The 12,048-nt window shown below is 49.6% G+C and overlaps 1 protein-coding gene across 2 annotated transcripts; it reads left to right on the top strand.

The window, feature by feature from the left end:
- The first annotated feature begins 2,219 nt into the window (after nucleotides 1-2,219).
- Nucleotides 2,220-7,234, top strand: LOC143266814 (glutathione S-transferase Mu 6). 2 transcript variants are annotated; one of them, XM_076574811.1, is made up of 8 exons: nucleotides 2,220-2,380; nucleotides 2,632-2,707; nucleotides 3,111-3,175; nucleotides 3,467-3,548; nucleotides 3,647-3,747; nucleotides 4,629-4,724; nucleotides 4,809-4,919; nucleotides 6,751-7,234. In XM_076574811.1, the coding sequence occupies exons 1-8, from the start codon at nucleotides 2,345-2,347 to the stop codon at nucleotides 6,838-6,840; spliced, it is 657 nt and encodes a 218-aa protein (XP_076430926.1). In that variant the 5' UTR covers nucleotides 2,220-2,344; the 3' UTR covers nucleotides 6,841-7,234. The 2 variants fall into 2 exon arrangements, with proteins under 2 accessions (XP_076430926.1, XP_076430925.1); XM_076574810.1 differs by having other exon boundaries at nucleotides 2,273-2,380; nucleotides 2,632-2,876.
- The last annotated feature ends 4,814 nt before the right edge of the window (nucleotides 7,235-12,048 follow it).

The raw sequence follows: 12,048 nt of genomic DNA, 5'->3' as shown, positions 1-12,048 counted from the left end.
TCATGGAAATGGCCAAGCATTTACTCGTTCCTCTGCCTCCCCACTGAGCTAAGTTTTGACTTCAGGACCAACCCTGAGCCCCCAGGTGTATACATGTGCTCCTTGTATACGCATGTGAACATGTGTATGTGGAGGTTAAAGGTTGACCTCTGGCGCCCCTTTGCATGAAGTTTTGGAGACTGCTCTCTCACAGATCCTGAGTCTGCTGAACCAGCTAGACTGGCAACTGGAATCCTGCTGCACCTGTGTCTCCAGCACTGGGCTTTCTAAGTGCCTGCCACCATGACAAACTTTCCCACATGGGTTAGCACTGAGATCCTAGAGTTGGTCTGGAAAACACTTACCAAGTGAGCCATCCCTCCTGCCACCTGGAGTCTATTTTTAAAATTCGTCTATCACTGATGCTAAGAGCCTGAGAGAGGGAGCCTTGGTTCTCAGGTGACATTGGTAGGATTTTGTCTTTGAGTTTTAACCACACGTGCCACAGTGACTAGAAATCATTTGAGCCACCTTCTTGTAACCAAACACACATGATTCAGGAGCCTGGGCCGGGGCTGAAACCAATGAGCTGGACAGCTGAGAGTTTGACTCTTAGGTGCTTGGGTCCTCTGCAGAGTCCTTCAAGGTCCTCTCTGGGCAGAATCCTGTTGTCCCTTAGGATCAGAAGAGGTATCTGGTCCCTCCTGGCCACTGTGCTGTTGAGTTCAGGATTCTGTCCATGGTGGTGGGAACCTTTCAATTTCACAAGCGCTCTGTATCTGATTCTTGGATCTAGCTCACAAATATGGCCAAAGTACTCATTAATTTATTAATTACTAGCTTGATGGCCAAAGGGCTGGGTCCTGGTGGTGATCTGAATGAGAATGCCCCCTATAGGCTCATATGTTTGAGTGCCCGGTCCCCACTTAGTGAAACTGTTTGGGAAGGATTAGGAGGTGTGGCCTTGCTGGGGGAGGTGTGTCACTGGGGGTCTGCTTTGAGATTTCAAAAGTTCATGCCCTTCCTAGTTAGTGTTCTCTCTCTCTCTCTCTCTCTCTCTCTCTCTCTCTCTCTCTCTCTCTCTCTCTTCTCTCTCTCTCTCTCTTCTCTCTCTCTCTCTCTCCCCTCTCTCTCTGTCTCTCTCTGTCTCTGTCTCTCTCTCTTTCTCTCTCTCTCTCTCTCTCTCTCTCTCTCTCTCTCTCTCTCTCTCTCTGTCTCTCTCTCTCTCTCTTTCTCTCTCTGCCTCCTGCTTGTGAATCAGATGTGAGCTCTCAGCTACTGCTCCGGCACCATGCCTGCCTGTCTGGTTATCTCTGCCATGCTCCTCACCATGATGATCATGGACTCTCCCTCTGAAACTGAAAGCCCTCATTAAATGTCTCTTCTGTAAGTTGCTGTCTTAGTTGGGGTTTTCATTGCTGTGAACAGACACCATGCCCACAGCAACTCTCATAAAGGAAACATTTAGTTGTGGGGACGGCTTGCTTACAACTTCAGAGGTTCAGCCCATGATCATCATGGCAGGGAGCATGATGGTGTGCAAGGAGACGTGATGCTGGCTGACAGGCCTTACATCTTGACTTGACTCAGAGGCAACAGGAAGTCGACTGAGTGAAGTTTGAGAAAAGAGACCTCAAAGCCTGCCCCCACAGCGACACACACACATCCTCTAAGAAGGCCACCCCTCCGAATAGTGCCACTCCTTCTGGGGGTCATTTTCCTTTCAAACCACCACAATTGCCTTGGTCATGGTGTCTGTCACAACAGTAGGAAGGCAGCCTTCAAATCCCCCCCGAAGAGACAAACACTCTTCTGTTTGACCCTTTCCCGGGCAGTTTCCATTTCACGGCTCCTGCACCTGCAGGTTGTGCGGACCATAAAGCCTGCAGTTTGTTAGGTTGGCAGGGTCCTTTCTTCCAGTGACGGGTACAAGAATAGACTCTCAGGTTGAGAGAATGCCTTTTCATGCATACGTTGAGATCTGAGCCTCCCTGAAGGACAGATTCCCACAGTCCAGGTGTGAAAACCCATCTACAAGAAAAGGAGAGGGGCAGAACAGGACTGTCTCCAGGGATACCGCCAACTTCCTGAGGATCCAGCAGGTGGCAGACGGGAGCAGGCCTGCCTTTGGTATTTGAAAACTCAGCCCCGCCTCCGGATATTGGCCCCCGGGCTTGGATTGGCTTTTACTCCCCTCAGTCATGGTGGGTTGGGCTTTAAGGCTCGGTGGTTGGCTCCTGCAGGGGCGGGGCAGAGCCGCTCTGGAACTGCTCTTGGATTCTTCACACTGTGCGCTGCTCTCAGAAAGTGGAGTCTTTTCTGACCTTGGCCTGACTGCACAGTCTCCAAGGCTGGAATAGAAATCATGTCCGTGACTCTGGGTTACTGGGATATCCGTGGAGTAAGTGAAAGGCTGGGCCGGTAGGTGGGAAGAGCCCAGGGTCAGAACACCAACGAAGATTCCCATCAGGGTTTTCTTGAGCCCTTTACCTGTCTTTCTCAGAACCACCCTGCCCAGGCCCTCCTCTCTCCTTGCCTCCCTTCCTCTCCTCCACCTCTCTTTTTAGTAAAAGGCGGGGAGGCCTTCCTAGAGGAGGTGAGGTCAATTCAGGATCTCGCTAACCGTGCCTTGTTACCGGCCATCTCTCACAGCTGGGTCACGCCATCCGCCTGCTCCTGGAATACACGGAGACAGACTACCAAGAGAAGAGATACTCCATGGGGGATGGTAATGACATTCTTCTGGTCAGACTCTTCCCCAACTCTGCCCATCGATGCCCAGGGGCTTCTGCCTGGCTCCCTGTTTCTCAGCTCTCCTCCAGATGAACCCAGAGCTTACCCCTTCCAGAAACCTCCTGCTGGTGCAGCTTTGTTTTTCATACAGAATCTTGCTGGTGGTATGCTGGCCCTTTTCCTGTAACTGGGGGAGGTTCTCCCAGTACTCCTTATTCATGCAAGGCCCACAGCCACTAAGGCACTATTCAAATACTCAGCTTTGGGGTGAAAGATTTACTGGGTCAAACTGCATATTCCCTTTACAAGGAGTCAGTCCTGCCCTCGACTCTTTGGGAGGGTTCTGGGGAAGGAGGCTTAGACTCGGGTGATCTCTCTTCACATCGTCTTGTCTACAGCTCCCGATTATGACCGAAGCCAGTGGCTGAATGACAAATTCAAGCTGGGCCTGGACTTTCCCAATGTAGGTGCAGGGAAGGGGAGGTTTGGGGAAGGCATGGTGTCCTCACCTCATCTCCTTGCCTGGCTGAGGGGGTTGGGATCAGAGCTTCTGCTCTCCTGCTCCCACTCCTGGTGGCTGCACAGTGTCTCTGATGGGCTGGGTCCCAGCTCCTCCTTTCAGTGTGCAGTGTGAGCTCCATAGAGGGCTCACCATGCCAGGCCCATGGAGTGCCAGGCTTCATGTCTGTCCCGACCTAGGGAAGCAATGAACAGACCCCACATCACATCTGACTATCCTTGCTTGTCCATCCAGCTGCCCTACTTAATTGATGGGTCACACAAGATCACCCAGAGCAACGCCATCCTGCGCTACCTTGCCCGCAAACACAACCTGTGTGAGTGGAGCCGGCTACAGGAAGGGGCACGGTGGCCATCGCCCTGGGCTTGGCTGGGGTGGGATGCTGAGGGTGAGTCTGTGCTGTCCGTGCTGCAGGTGGGGAGACAGAAGAGGAGAGGGTTCGTATGGACATTTTGGAGAACCAGGCTATGGACAGCCGCATCCAGATGGGCATGCTCTGCTACAGTCCTGACTTTGTGAGTCCCTACTGCATGGCATAGCCTGGGTTTGCAGGAGTTAAGGGCTTGTGTTCATACCCACACGTGTCCTCTTTGGGGTTTGGACCCACCCATCCTGAACTGCCAAGCTTTCCTATCCTACCAACAGGTTGAGCTCCCAACCCAGCCTCATTTTGTCAATAAACACCATGAATCAATTCCAAGAAGTTTTGAGGTGTTGTGACACCAATGGTTGAGAATTCATTTCCTATATAGTAAATTCATATGTTCAATTCTCTTCGACTTTGACCTTGACCACTGCCGTGTACCACCTTGTCTACTTCACACACCAGCTACCACTCCTGGAGTTCACAGATGAAACCCAGATGGGACGAAGTCATGGTGTTCAGAAATGTACCCAACAGTTTCCCCAGAGCTGAGTCCTCAGGAGCAGCAAAAAGCAGGGCCTCTTGCTGAAAGGCAGCTTATGATGAGCTGGAGGACCACTGTCCTTTCAGCATACAATACTGTTCAACTGTATTCGCCCTACTCAGATACTGTTTGTGTATTTGTCCTTGTACCATCTCTTAGAACTCTCCTCTTCTCTTGAAATTGTTAAATACATTGCTTTTCTGCTTCTACTGGACCTCTGAATCAAGAAGCTACCAGCTACCCAGGAAGTCCTAGATTAGATGTCAGTCATAACAGACGGGACAGTGTGGCGTTCCCGCATAACTTCTAGTCACCCCTGAGAGATGAAGCCTGCTAGCAGACAGGATTCTAACCACTAAAACAGTGAGGCATTAAATGGTATAGGTCCAGGATTAGGAAAGTGCCTACTCCTTTGCCCAGCCCCGAGAGGCCATACTTTCTCCCTCAGGGACTGTATGAGGGTTATGACAGCTGTTTTTTTACCTCAGGAGAAACAGAAGCCAGAGTTCCTGAAGGGCCTCCCAGATCACCTGAAGCTCTACTCTGAGTTCCTGGGGAAGCAGCCATGGTTTGCAGGGGACAAGGTCAAGAGGGTAGCTGGTGAGGAGGGGAATTTGCCTTTCTTCCCAGATGACCAGATCCCATCTCACTGACCCTGCTTCCTGCAGATCACCTATGTGGATTTCCTTGTCTATGATGTCCTTGACCAGCACCGTATATTTGAGCCCAAGTGCCTGGATGCCTTCCCAAACCTGAAGGACTTCTTGGCCCGCTTTGAGGTGATGCCCTGGTCCTCCTTGCTCTTGGTTGTCCTTCCCTGCCCCCTTTCCAGGATGCTTCCCTATTCTGAGGGTTAAAAGAAGAATAACAAGGATCTATTGAGCACTGGCTTTCTGCCAGGACCTGTGATCAGCCGCTTAGATCTGTGGAGTCCATTTATCATTGCAACAGCTGGCCACCTGGATAGAATTAGATGTCCCACTGGACTGATAAGGAATCTGAGACTGTGGAGGGCAAGCTGCTTGCTCAAGGTCCTGGTGCCAGCAGAGGCTGTTCTGGGCTCCTGACTGCCTTTGGCTTCTAAAGTCAGCTTTCAGTGTCTGTCTCTGATTTGTGCAAAAAGGAAAGTCAGGCCTTTGTACATCCTGGGTTTCCTGCCCAGGACCTGTGGTATGCAGAACATGTGAAGAATGTGTTTGTTCCTGCAGCCATTAGGCTGAGACCAAGGCAGACTGGTGTGCAGCACCAAGACATCCTCAATGGTCATATCTGATCTGATCTGTAGAATGATGTAGTCAGTTCTTGTTCCTGACTAGGGAAGCATTGTGATCCTGGCTGTTCCCACGGATGATTTTATCTGGAGTTCTGTTGGCCGGTGGGTGGGTGTGCTTTTTTTTTTTTTTTTTTTTTTTTTTTTTTAAGATTTGTTTATTATTCACACAGTACTCTGCCTGCACGTATGCCTTCAGGCCAGAAGAGGGAACCAGATCTCATTACAGATAGTTGAGAGCCACCATGTAGTTGCTAGGAATTGAACTTGGGTCCTCTGGAAGACCAACCAGTGCTCTTAACCCCTGAGCCATCTCTCCAGCCTGATGGGTTGCTCTTGCCTCCTTTCCTCTTTCATATCTCACGTTCCTCTGTGAGATGAAGTCATACTTTTATTTTTATTCAGATTCTTTGGAATTTTCCCCTGTGTGTGGCACAGGGTCAGGCCCAGCAGGACATGCGATAATGTCCCTCCATCCTGGGCTGAGTGCAGCTGGAAGCGGTAGGCAGGGCAGAGATGTATTGGAGCCGTTAGTGCAGCCACAGACCTCAGCCTGGCAGCGTTTCTCCTTCTCCTCCACTCTCCATGCAGGGATGCACTTGTTTTTCAGTTAGTTCTCACCAGCTCTGGTTCTGGTCCACGTGGCGTGGCCTTGGGAGTGTGCAGGATGTGGCCTGGCTGAGGAATGGGTGATTGTGGAGGACAGAGCCCTTGTTCTGAGCACAGATGGGTGTGGCTTGTTGGGGTAGCCCTGGCTCTCTGTTGGTCTTTAGAAATGATCTGCGCACTTTTGCTGAGGTGTCCTGGGACACACTCCACGGCCTCAGAGCTAGAGATGATGAGGTTGGTTGGGGCTCAGGCAGAGTGCTCAGGGCTCCAGTGGAGAGGCCTCAGCTTCAGGGGGACAGCTGGAGCTTGCCTGTCCCTGCTTTGCATCCCCCTGGCCCTCTCCACTCACATTCAGGGTTTGCTGAATCTCTGGGCGGGACCTGGGCTCTCTTCTGAGCCCCAGGCAAGTTCTCAGCCCTGTTGGTTTTCTGGCTCCTTGCTTCTTTTCCTCATAGGGCAGCCAGGAGTGACAGTGCCCCCTATGGGAGGCAGGAGGGAAGTGCACAGAGAGCAGAGTGGCAGCCAGAGAGCTGGGCTGAGCCTCTTAGCCATGGGAGAATGAGGAAGTCTCTTAACCTCTGGGCACCTCAGCATCCCTGCTGAATGGTGGTGGTGGGACTGGTTTTGCAGGGTGGTTGGGTGGATTTTCTAGATCTGGCCTTTAAAGTCTCTTGGATGTTCCTAGAGTGAGTTTGCCCACCTGACGTCCTTCTTTCTCCTTCCTGCTACAGGGCCTGAAGAAGATCTCTGCCTATATGAAGAGCAGCCGCTTCCTCCCAAGGCCTATGTACTTAAAACTGGCCACGTGGGGTAACAAGTAGGACCCCGCACTGCTGGTCCTGGTAGGGAGACCTGTCATGCCCCTGGCACCCTGGACACTGACTGGGCTGCAGCTAGCTTCCAGTAACTTCTCTGCATCAGTCCTTCTGTTTCCTTCTCTGTGTTTTCATTACCTTCCCCTCTACAAGAATGCTTGTCTCCCGTTTCACACAGCCTCTTCTCACTCAAGCCTCTAAATTTCAAATCCCCATCCTTGGCAAACATCTTATTGTCATGTTTTTTATCAGACGACCCTCACTGTACTCTGAGCAGCTCCGATGGTGGCTTTACTCTCCACGGTTGTCCAAAGATCCATCCTGCCTGGTATGCAGGTTCGGTCTCCAGACTGGGATGGCCCAACCTTGTTTGATCTCTAGTAAAGTGTGAGGCATACTTGCTTTGTGTCCTGTCTTATTTCCTAGAATTCACAGGAGTGACTGCATTGATGTGCAGTCTTTGTTCTGTTATTCATAAGGACAGTTGGGAACATGGCGGATGGCGGGCTCTCAGTCAGGCAGGATGTAAGATCTTGCACAGGGGTGGGAAATAAGGCTAATCTGTTAAGAGCACTTCCTGTTCTTGCATAGGGCCTAGATTGGGTTCCCACCACCCACACAGTGGCTCACGATGACCTGTAACCCCAGCTCCAGGGAATCTGATGCTGCCTGCTGCCTGCCTAGACTCTTGCATACACTTGGTTCACATGAACTTAGGCAAGCAGACACACATACATATATAAATAAATCTTTTTAAAAAGAGAGAGATGTTCACCTGTGTAGCAGGAATCTTAAAGAGTCTTTATTAATAAAACAAACCCAGAGCCAAGTACTGGGGTGAACACTGGAAGATCAGAGAGACAGAACAAGCCACAGCTAACCTCACCTGCCAACTTCTCAGCTGATCTTGTTTCCTCAGACTGGAAGCCTCTGTGTCCTCATATCCGAATGGTTCTCAGCTGAACTGCTGCTCAAAACCTAAAAGTTTAACCAGCCAAATGCTTGTAGTTCCTGGTCCTCACGCCTTATATACCTTTCTGCTTTCTACCACCACTCCTTGGGATTAAAGGCATGAGTCACCATGCTTGGCTGTATCCTTGAACACATGGATTTCTGCCTCTGGAATGCTAGGATTAAAGGCATGTGCTATCACTGCCTACCCTAAATATCTAGTGGCTTTTCTGTTCTCTGACCCCAGATAAGTTTATTAGGGTTCACAATATTTTGGGGAACACAATACCACCACACACCTGGGATTCTTATAGGGGCCCCTCATTCATTATCCTTCAGTGTGCAGTACCTCCGTTGGCCATGTGCACCCCTGAGTCTTGCATCATTGAGGTGCCGGGCGGATTGGTGGGCAGACAGGGAGCAAGCTCCATGTTCAATGTCAGGCCTCACCTGGAAGTCATCTCTCTCTCCAAGATGTTTTGCTATAAATAACCCTACTGTTGGTGATTGTGTTGTGGGATCTTCAACAAATTCAATCATCAGCTCATTGAGGGAGGAGCCTGGCCTTGTTGATATGTCGGACAGTATCTGGCACATGGTTGAAGTTCAGGAAATTGTGAAGATTTGCTTTCAGAGATTCTTGTACCAGTGTTTCAAGGAAGAGCTCTAGAAATAACCATGGTTCCTGAGAAGGCATAGAATGAGGTACGGAAGATTTTCCATGTGGAGGTGTTGTAGTCCGACCCAGAGCCCTCTCACACCTAAGCACTTAAGAGACTGCAATTGGCCTTGAGCAACTGGAGGTGGGCGGGTCTCCTTTCCTGAGCCCCAGAGCAGCAGTGTATGACCAGAGGTGCTGTCGGGTCGCCCACAAAGGAGCTGGATTCACTGAAGAAGCACCCAATGAGCAGGATCCTCAGTGGTAGCCAGATCCTGGATTCTGGCCTTTGTCAAGCACTTCCTTCGACCTACCTGTGACTAGGAACAGGTTGGAGGACAGCCCTGCAGGGATCTACCTGTAACTAGGAACAGGTTGGAGGACAGCCCTGCAGGGATCTACCTGTAACTAGGAACAGGTTGGAGGACAGCCCTGCAGGGATCTACCTGTAACTAGGAACAGGTTGGAGGACAGCCCTGCAGGGACCTACCTGTAACTAGGAACAGGTTGGAGGACAGCCCTGCAGGGATCTACCTGTAACTAGGAACAGGTTGGAGGACAGTCGTGCAGGGCACTGTCCTTATGCCAAGTTCCAGCTGCTGCAACTACAGCAGTTAAGAAATGAGCACTCTCAGGCAGGATGTGAGGTCACTGTGAAATAAGTGATTAATTAAAAGGTAAAGCTTGTAAGGTAAGAGATTATTTCCTTTATTCGTTGAAGAGAAGTATTGATTAATCTGGTAACATCAAAAACCTTTAAGAAGCCAGCCTTTATTTAACACTAACTTAAACACAGATACAACAACATCAGAAAAAATATAAGTTAATGGAAGTGTATAAAAGTTAGGAAGACAGAAGTTAGAAAATACTTTCCATGATGATCAATGGTTCCTGGCCGTGTGTGTGTGTGTGTGTGTGTGTGTGTGTGTGTGTGTGTGTGTGTGTGTATGTGCAGGAGCACCTGTATGTGGAGGTCAGAGATTGATATCAGGTATCTTCCTCATGATCCCTCTTCCTTACCTGTTGGGACATGATCTCTCACGGAGCCTGGCACTCACTGGTTTGGGTAAGCTGTCTACAGAGTAAGTCCAGAGAGTCTCCATCTCTCCAGCCTGGGGATGATAAGTTCATCACAGCAGCACTTGGCTTGACCTGTGCAAAGGACTGAAGTCATGCCCTTGTACTTGCATGGCATACAGGTACTTTGTAGACTGAGACATCTCCCCATCCTTCCCTGGATCGTTTTTAATACCTCTGCTGAATGTCAAACCACATATTGAATCGGTTTGGCTGTGTTCTATTGAATATACCTGTACATGCAAGTTAATGCAACAAAGACCAAATACCTCAAACCTGGGTACAAGATTTGAATAGACATTTTTCTTTTTTTTTTTTTTTTGGTTTTTCGAGACAGGGTTTCTCTGTGTAGCTTTGCGCCTTTCCTGGAACTCACTTGGTAGCCCAGGCTGGCCTCGAACTCACAGAGATCCGCCTGGCTCTGCCTCCCGAGTGCTGGGATTAAAGGCGTGCGCCACCACCGCCCGGCGAATAGACATTTTTCTAGAGAGAATAGACATTTTTCTAGAGGAGATGTACAATTGCCAATAAGCACATAAAAGTTGCTCAACACTAATCATTGGAGAAACATAAAATGAAACTACGTTGAAGATATGTCTCACACACACACATCAAATGAGCCATGGTCAAGATGGTAGACTTGCTGATTATGTGGAGTGACTGGAAGGCTTTTGCTTTGTCCCTAGGAATATAAACTGCTACAGCTACTGTGGAAATTAGACTGTTAGTAATTAGTTTCTAAAAAAAAAAAAAAATTACTGTATGACATACTACTTCCTTTTCTGAATATATACTAAAAGTAATTTGAAGTTCATGAGTATACACACATATACATATACATTGTACTTGTGTGTGTATATGTGTGTGTTGCCCCATATGCTTGGCAGAATATTATGACTGTCAGAGCATATGGCAGGACTGGTTTCATTTCTGGGTAGATAAGAGTCAGAGTGTGACATAAGGAGCTGGAGACTACATCTGCAAGGACCTGTCCCCAGAGACTACATCTGCAAGGACCTGTCCCCAGTTCATCTTCACTTATAGGGAGAGTCCAGGGGAACGGGCAGCTCTGATTCATGGAATCTTTTCAGGTCTCAGTCTCCTTTTATCTGTGGTCCCTCCATTCCCTAGGGCGCTTCCTCCTTGTTGAGTTTTGGGGTTTGAGAAGAGAAAGGGGTTCAAGAGAGAAGTGTTGAGTCACATTGCCCTCAGGCCAGGCCTTATCGACACCCCAAGGAAGGAAGCACAGCTTGGTGGGGTTGAAGTATGGAGTTCTGGGCTTGTTTCCTGTGAGGACACCTGGGATGGGAAGAGTGGTGTTACTTGGGTTCAAGGTCAGCTGATGCCACCTAACTAAACTAAGAGAGATTGCATGTTTTTGTATTTCTTGTTGAAAAGTCCCAAGGCTATTTCTGGACACGGGCTTCTGGAAGAACAAAGGGCCTAGTTATTTTGTGATAGGACAGTGGTCACTTGTAGTCCTTCTCTGTTCAGGGCTATGCTATCTGGAAGGGCCCTCGGGGAGCGAGAGACCAGCTCCCTGCCTGCGCATTCTGTCTGGCACTTCTGTCCTTAGATGAAGTTATATCTCAAGTATGGGAAAAGAAGAGAGAAAACAAGTCCGAAACAAGGCAGGAAGTTCCCCCTCTGCAGGTGAGGCAGAGGCCAGACGCATCCCATGGTTGAGGCACCGTTTGCTATGGCTGGTCACAGGATCAGCTAAAATGGCGCCTTCTGCTATATTGTACCAAGCTCAGCATGTGTGCATGGGGCTGGCTGTCAGATTGTGGGGGACAAGCTGGGCACAGGTTCACAAGACAGCTAGTATTTATACTCCCTCTACAGAATACCTTACTGATTTATATTCCAAACTGAGAAGCACTGAGACCCAAGGGATATAGTGGTGCTAGCATTGAGTAGACAGGTAGGAGCCCAGTTGGGGGGAGAGAGAGAGAGAGAGAGAGAGAGAGAGAGAGAGAGAGAGAGAGAGAGAGAGAGAGAGAGAGAGAGGTGCATTCATGCACAGGGGCATGGGAGGACATCCGGGCTTTCCACATTATTCCTTTGAGGCAGAATCTCTATCTGAACCTAGTGGTTCAGCTCATGCTTTTCAGACAGGCTTTTAGTCAACAAACTCCGGCCACGCTTGTGTCTCCATTTCTTTCTTTTTCTTGTCCTGTGACAGGCAGTTTCTGTGTAAACCAGCCAGGAGGGTGTTCCCTGTGAGGAAGGAGCGTGTCTGTGAAGACTGGGGGGTGACGGGGTCTCCAGCAGGAGGACAGGAGGGCACTGGACTGGGCAGAGAGGGCACAGAATGGGAGCCCTAGAGGCAGCTGACTCAGGCCCTGTCCCGAGGACTAGCTGTGTGAGCAGGAGGAAGCCACCTCACCCCTCTGGACCTCAGCTTTTGCTGATAGCTAGTCGTGGTGGGATAGATCCTGCAGGACTATTAAGTGAGTTTTTTGAATCTCTAGGGCGTAACCCCTCCACATCCTCTACACTCTCCCTTTCTGTACAGGAAATTGAAG

Source organism: Peromyscus maniculatus, chromosome 6 (assembly GCF_049852395.1).
Source record: "Peromyscus maniculatus bairdii isolate BWxNUB_F1_BW_parent chromosome 6, HU_Pman_BW_mat_3.1, whole genome shotgun sequence".
Lineage (NCBI taxonomy): Eukaryota > Metazoa > Chordata > Mammalia > Rodentia > Cricetidae > Peromyscus > Peromyscus maniculatus.
Note: the sequence above shows the minus strand (reverse complement) of the source record. Positions and strands in the feature narration are given on the sequence as shown.

Coding starts and splice junctions, on each gene's coding strand:
- LOC143266814 (XM_076574810.1), top strand. CDS start 2,705: ATGGTAATGACATTCTTCTGGTCAGACTCTTCCCCAACTCTGCCCATC. Junction 3,176..3,466: donor TGGGCCTGGACTTTCCCAAT/GTAGGTGCAGGG, acceptor TTGTCCATCCAG/CTGCCCTACTTAATTGATGG. Junction 4,725..4,808: donor CATGGTTTGCAGGGGACAAG/GTCAAGAGGGTA, acceptor TGCTTCCTGCAG/ATCACCTATGTGGATTTCCT.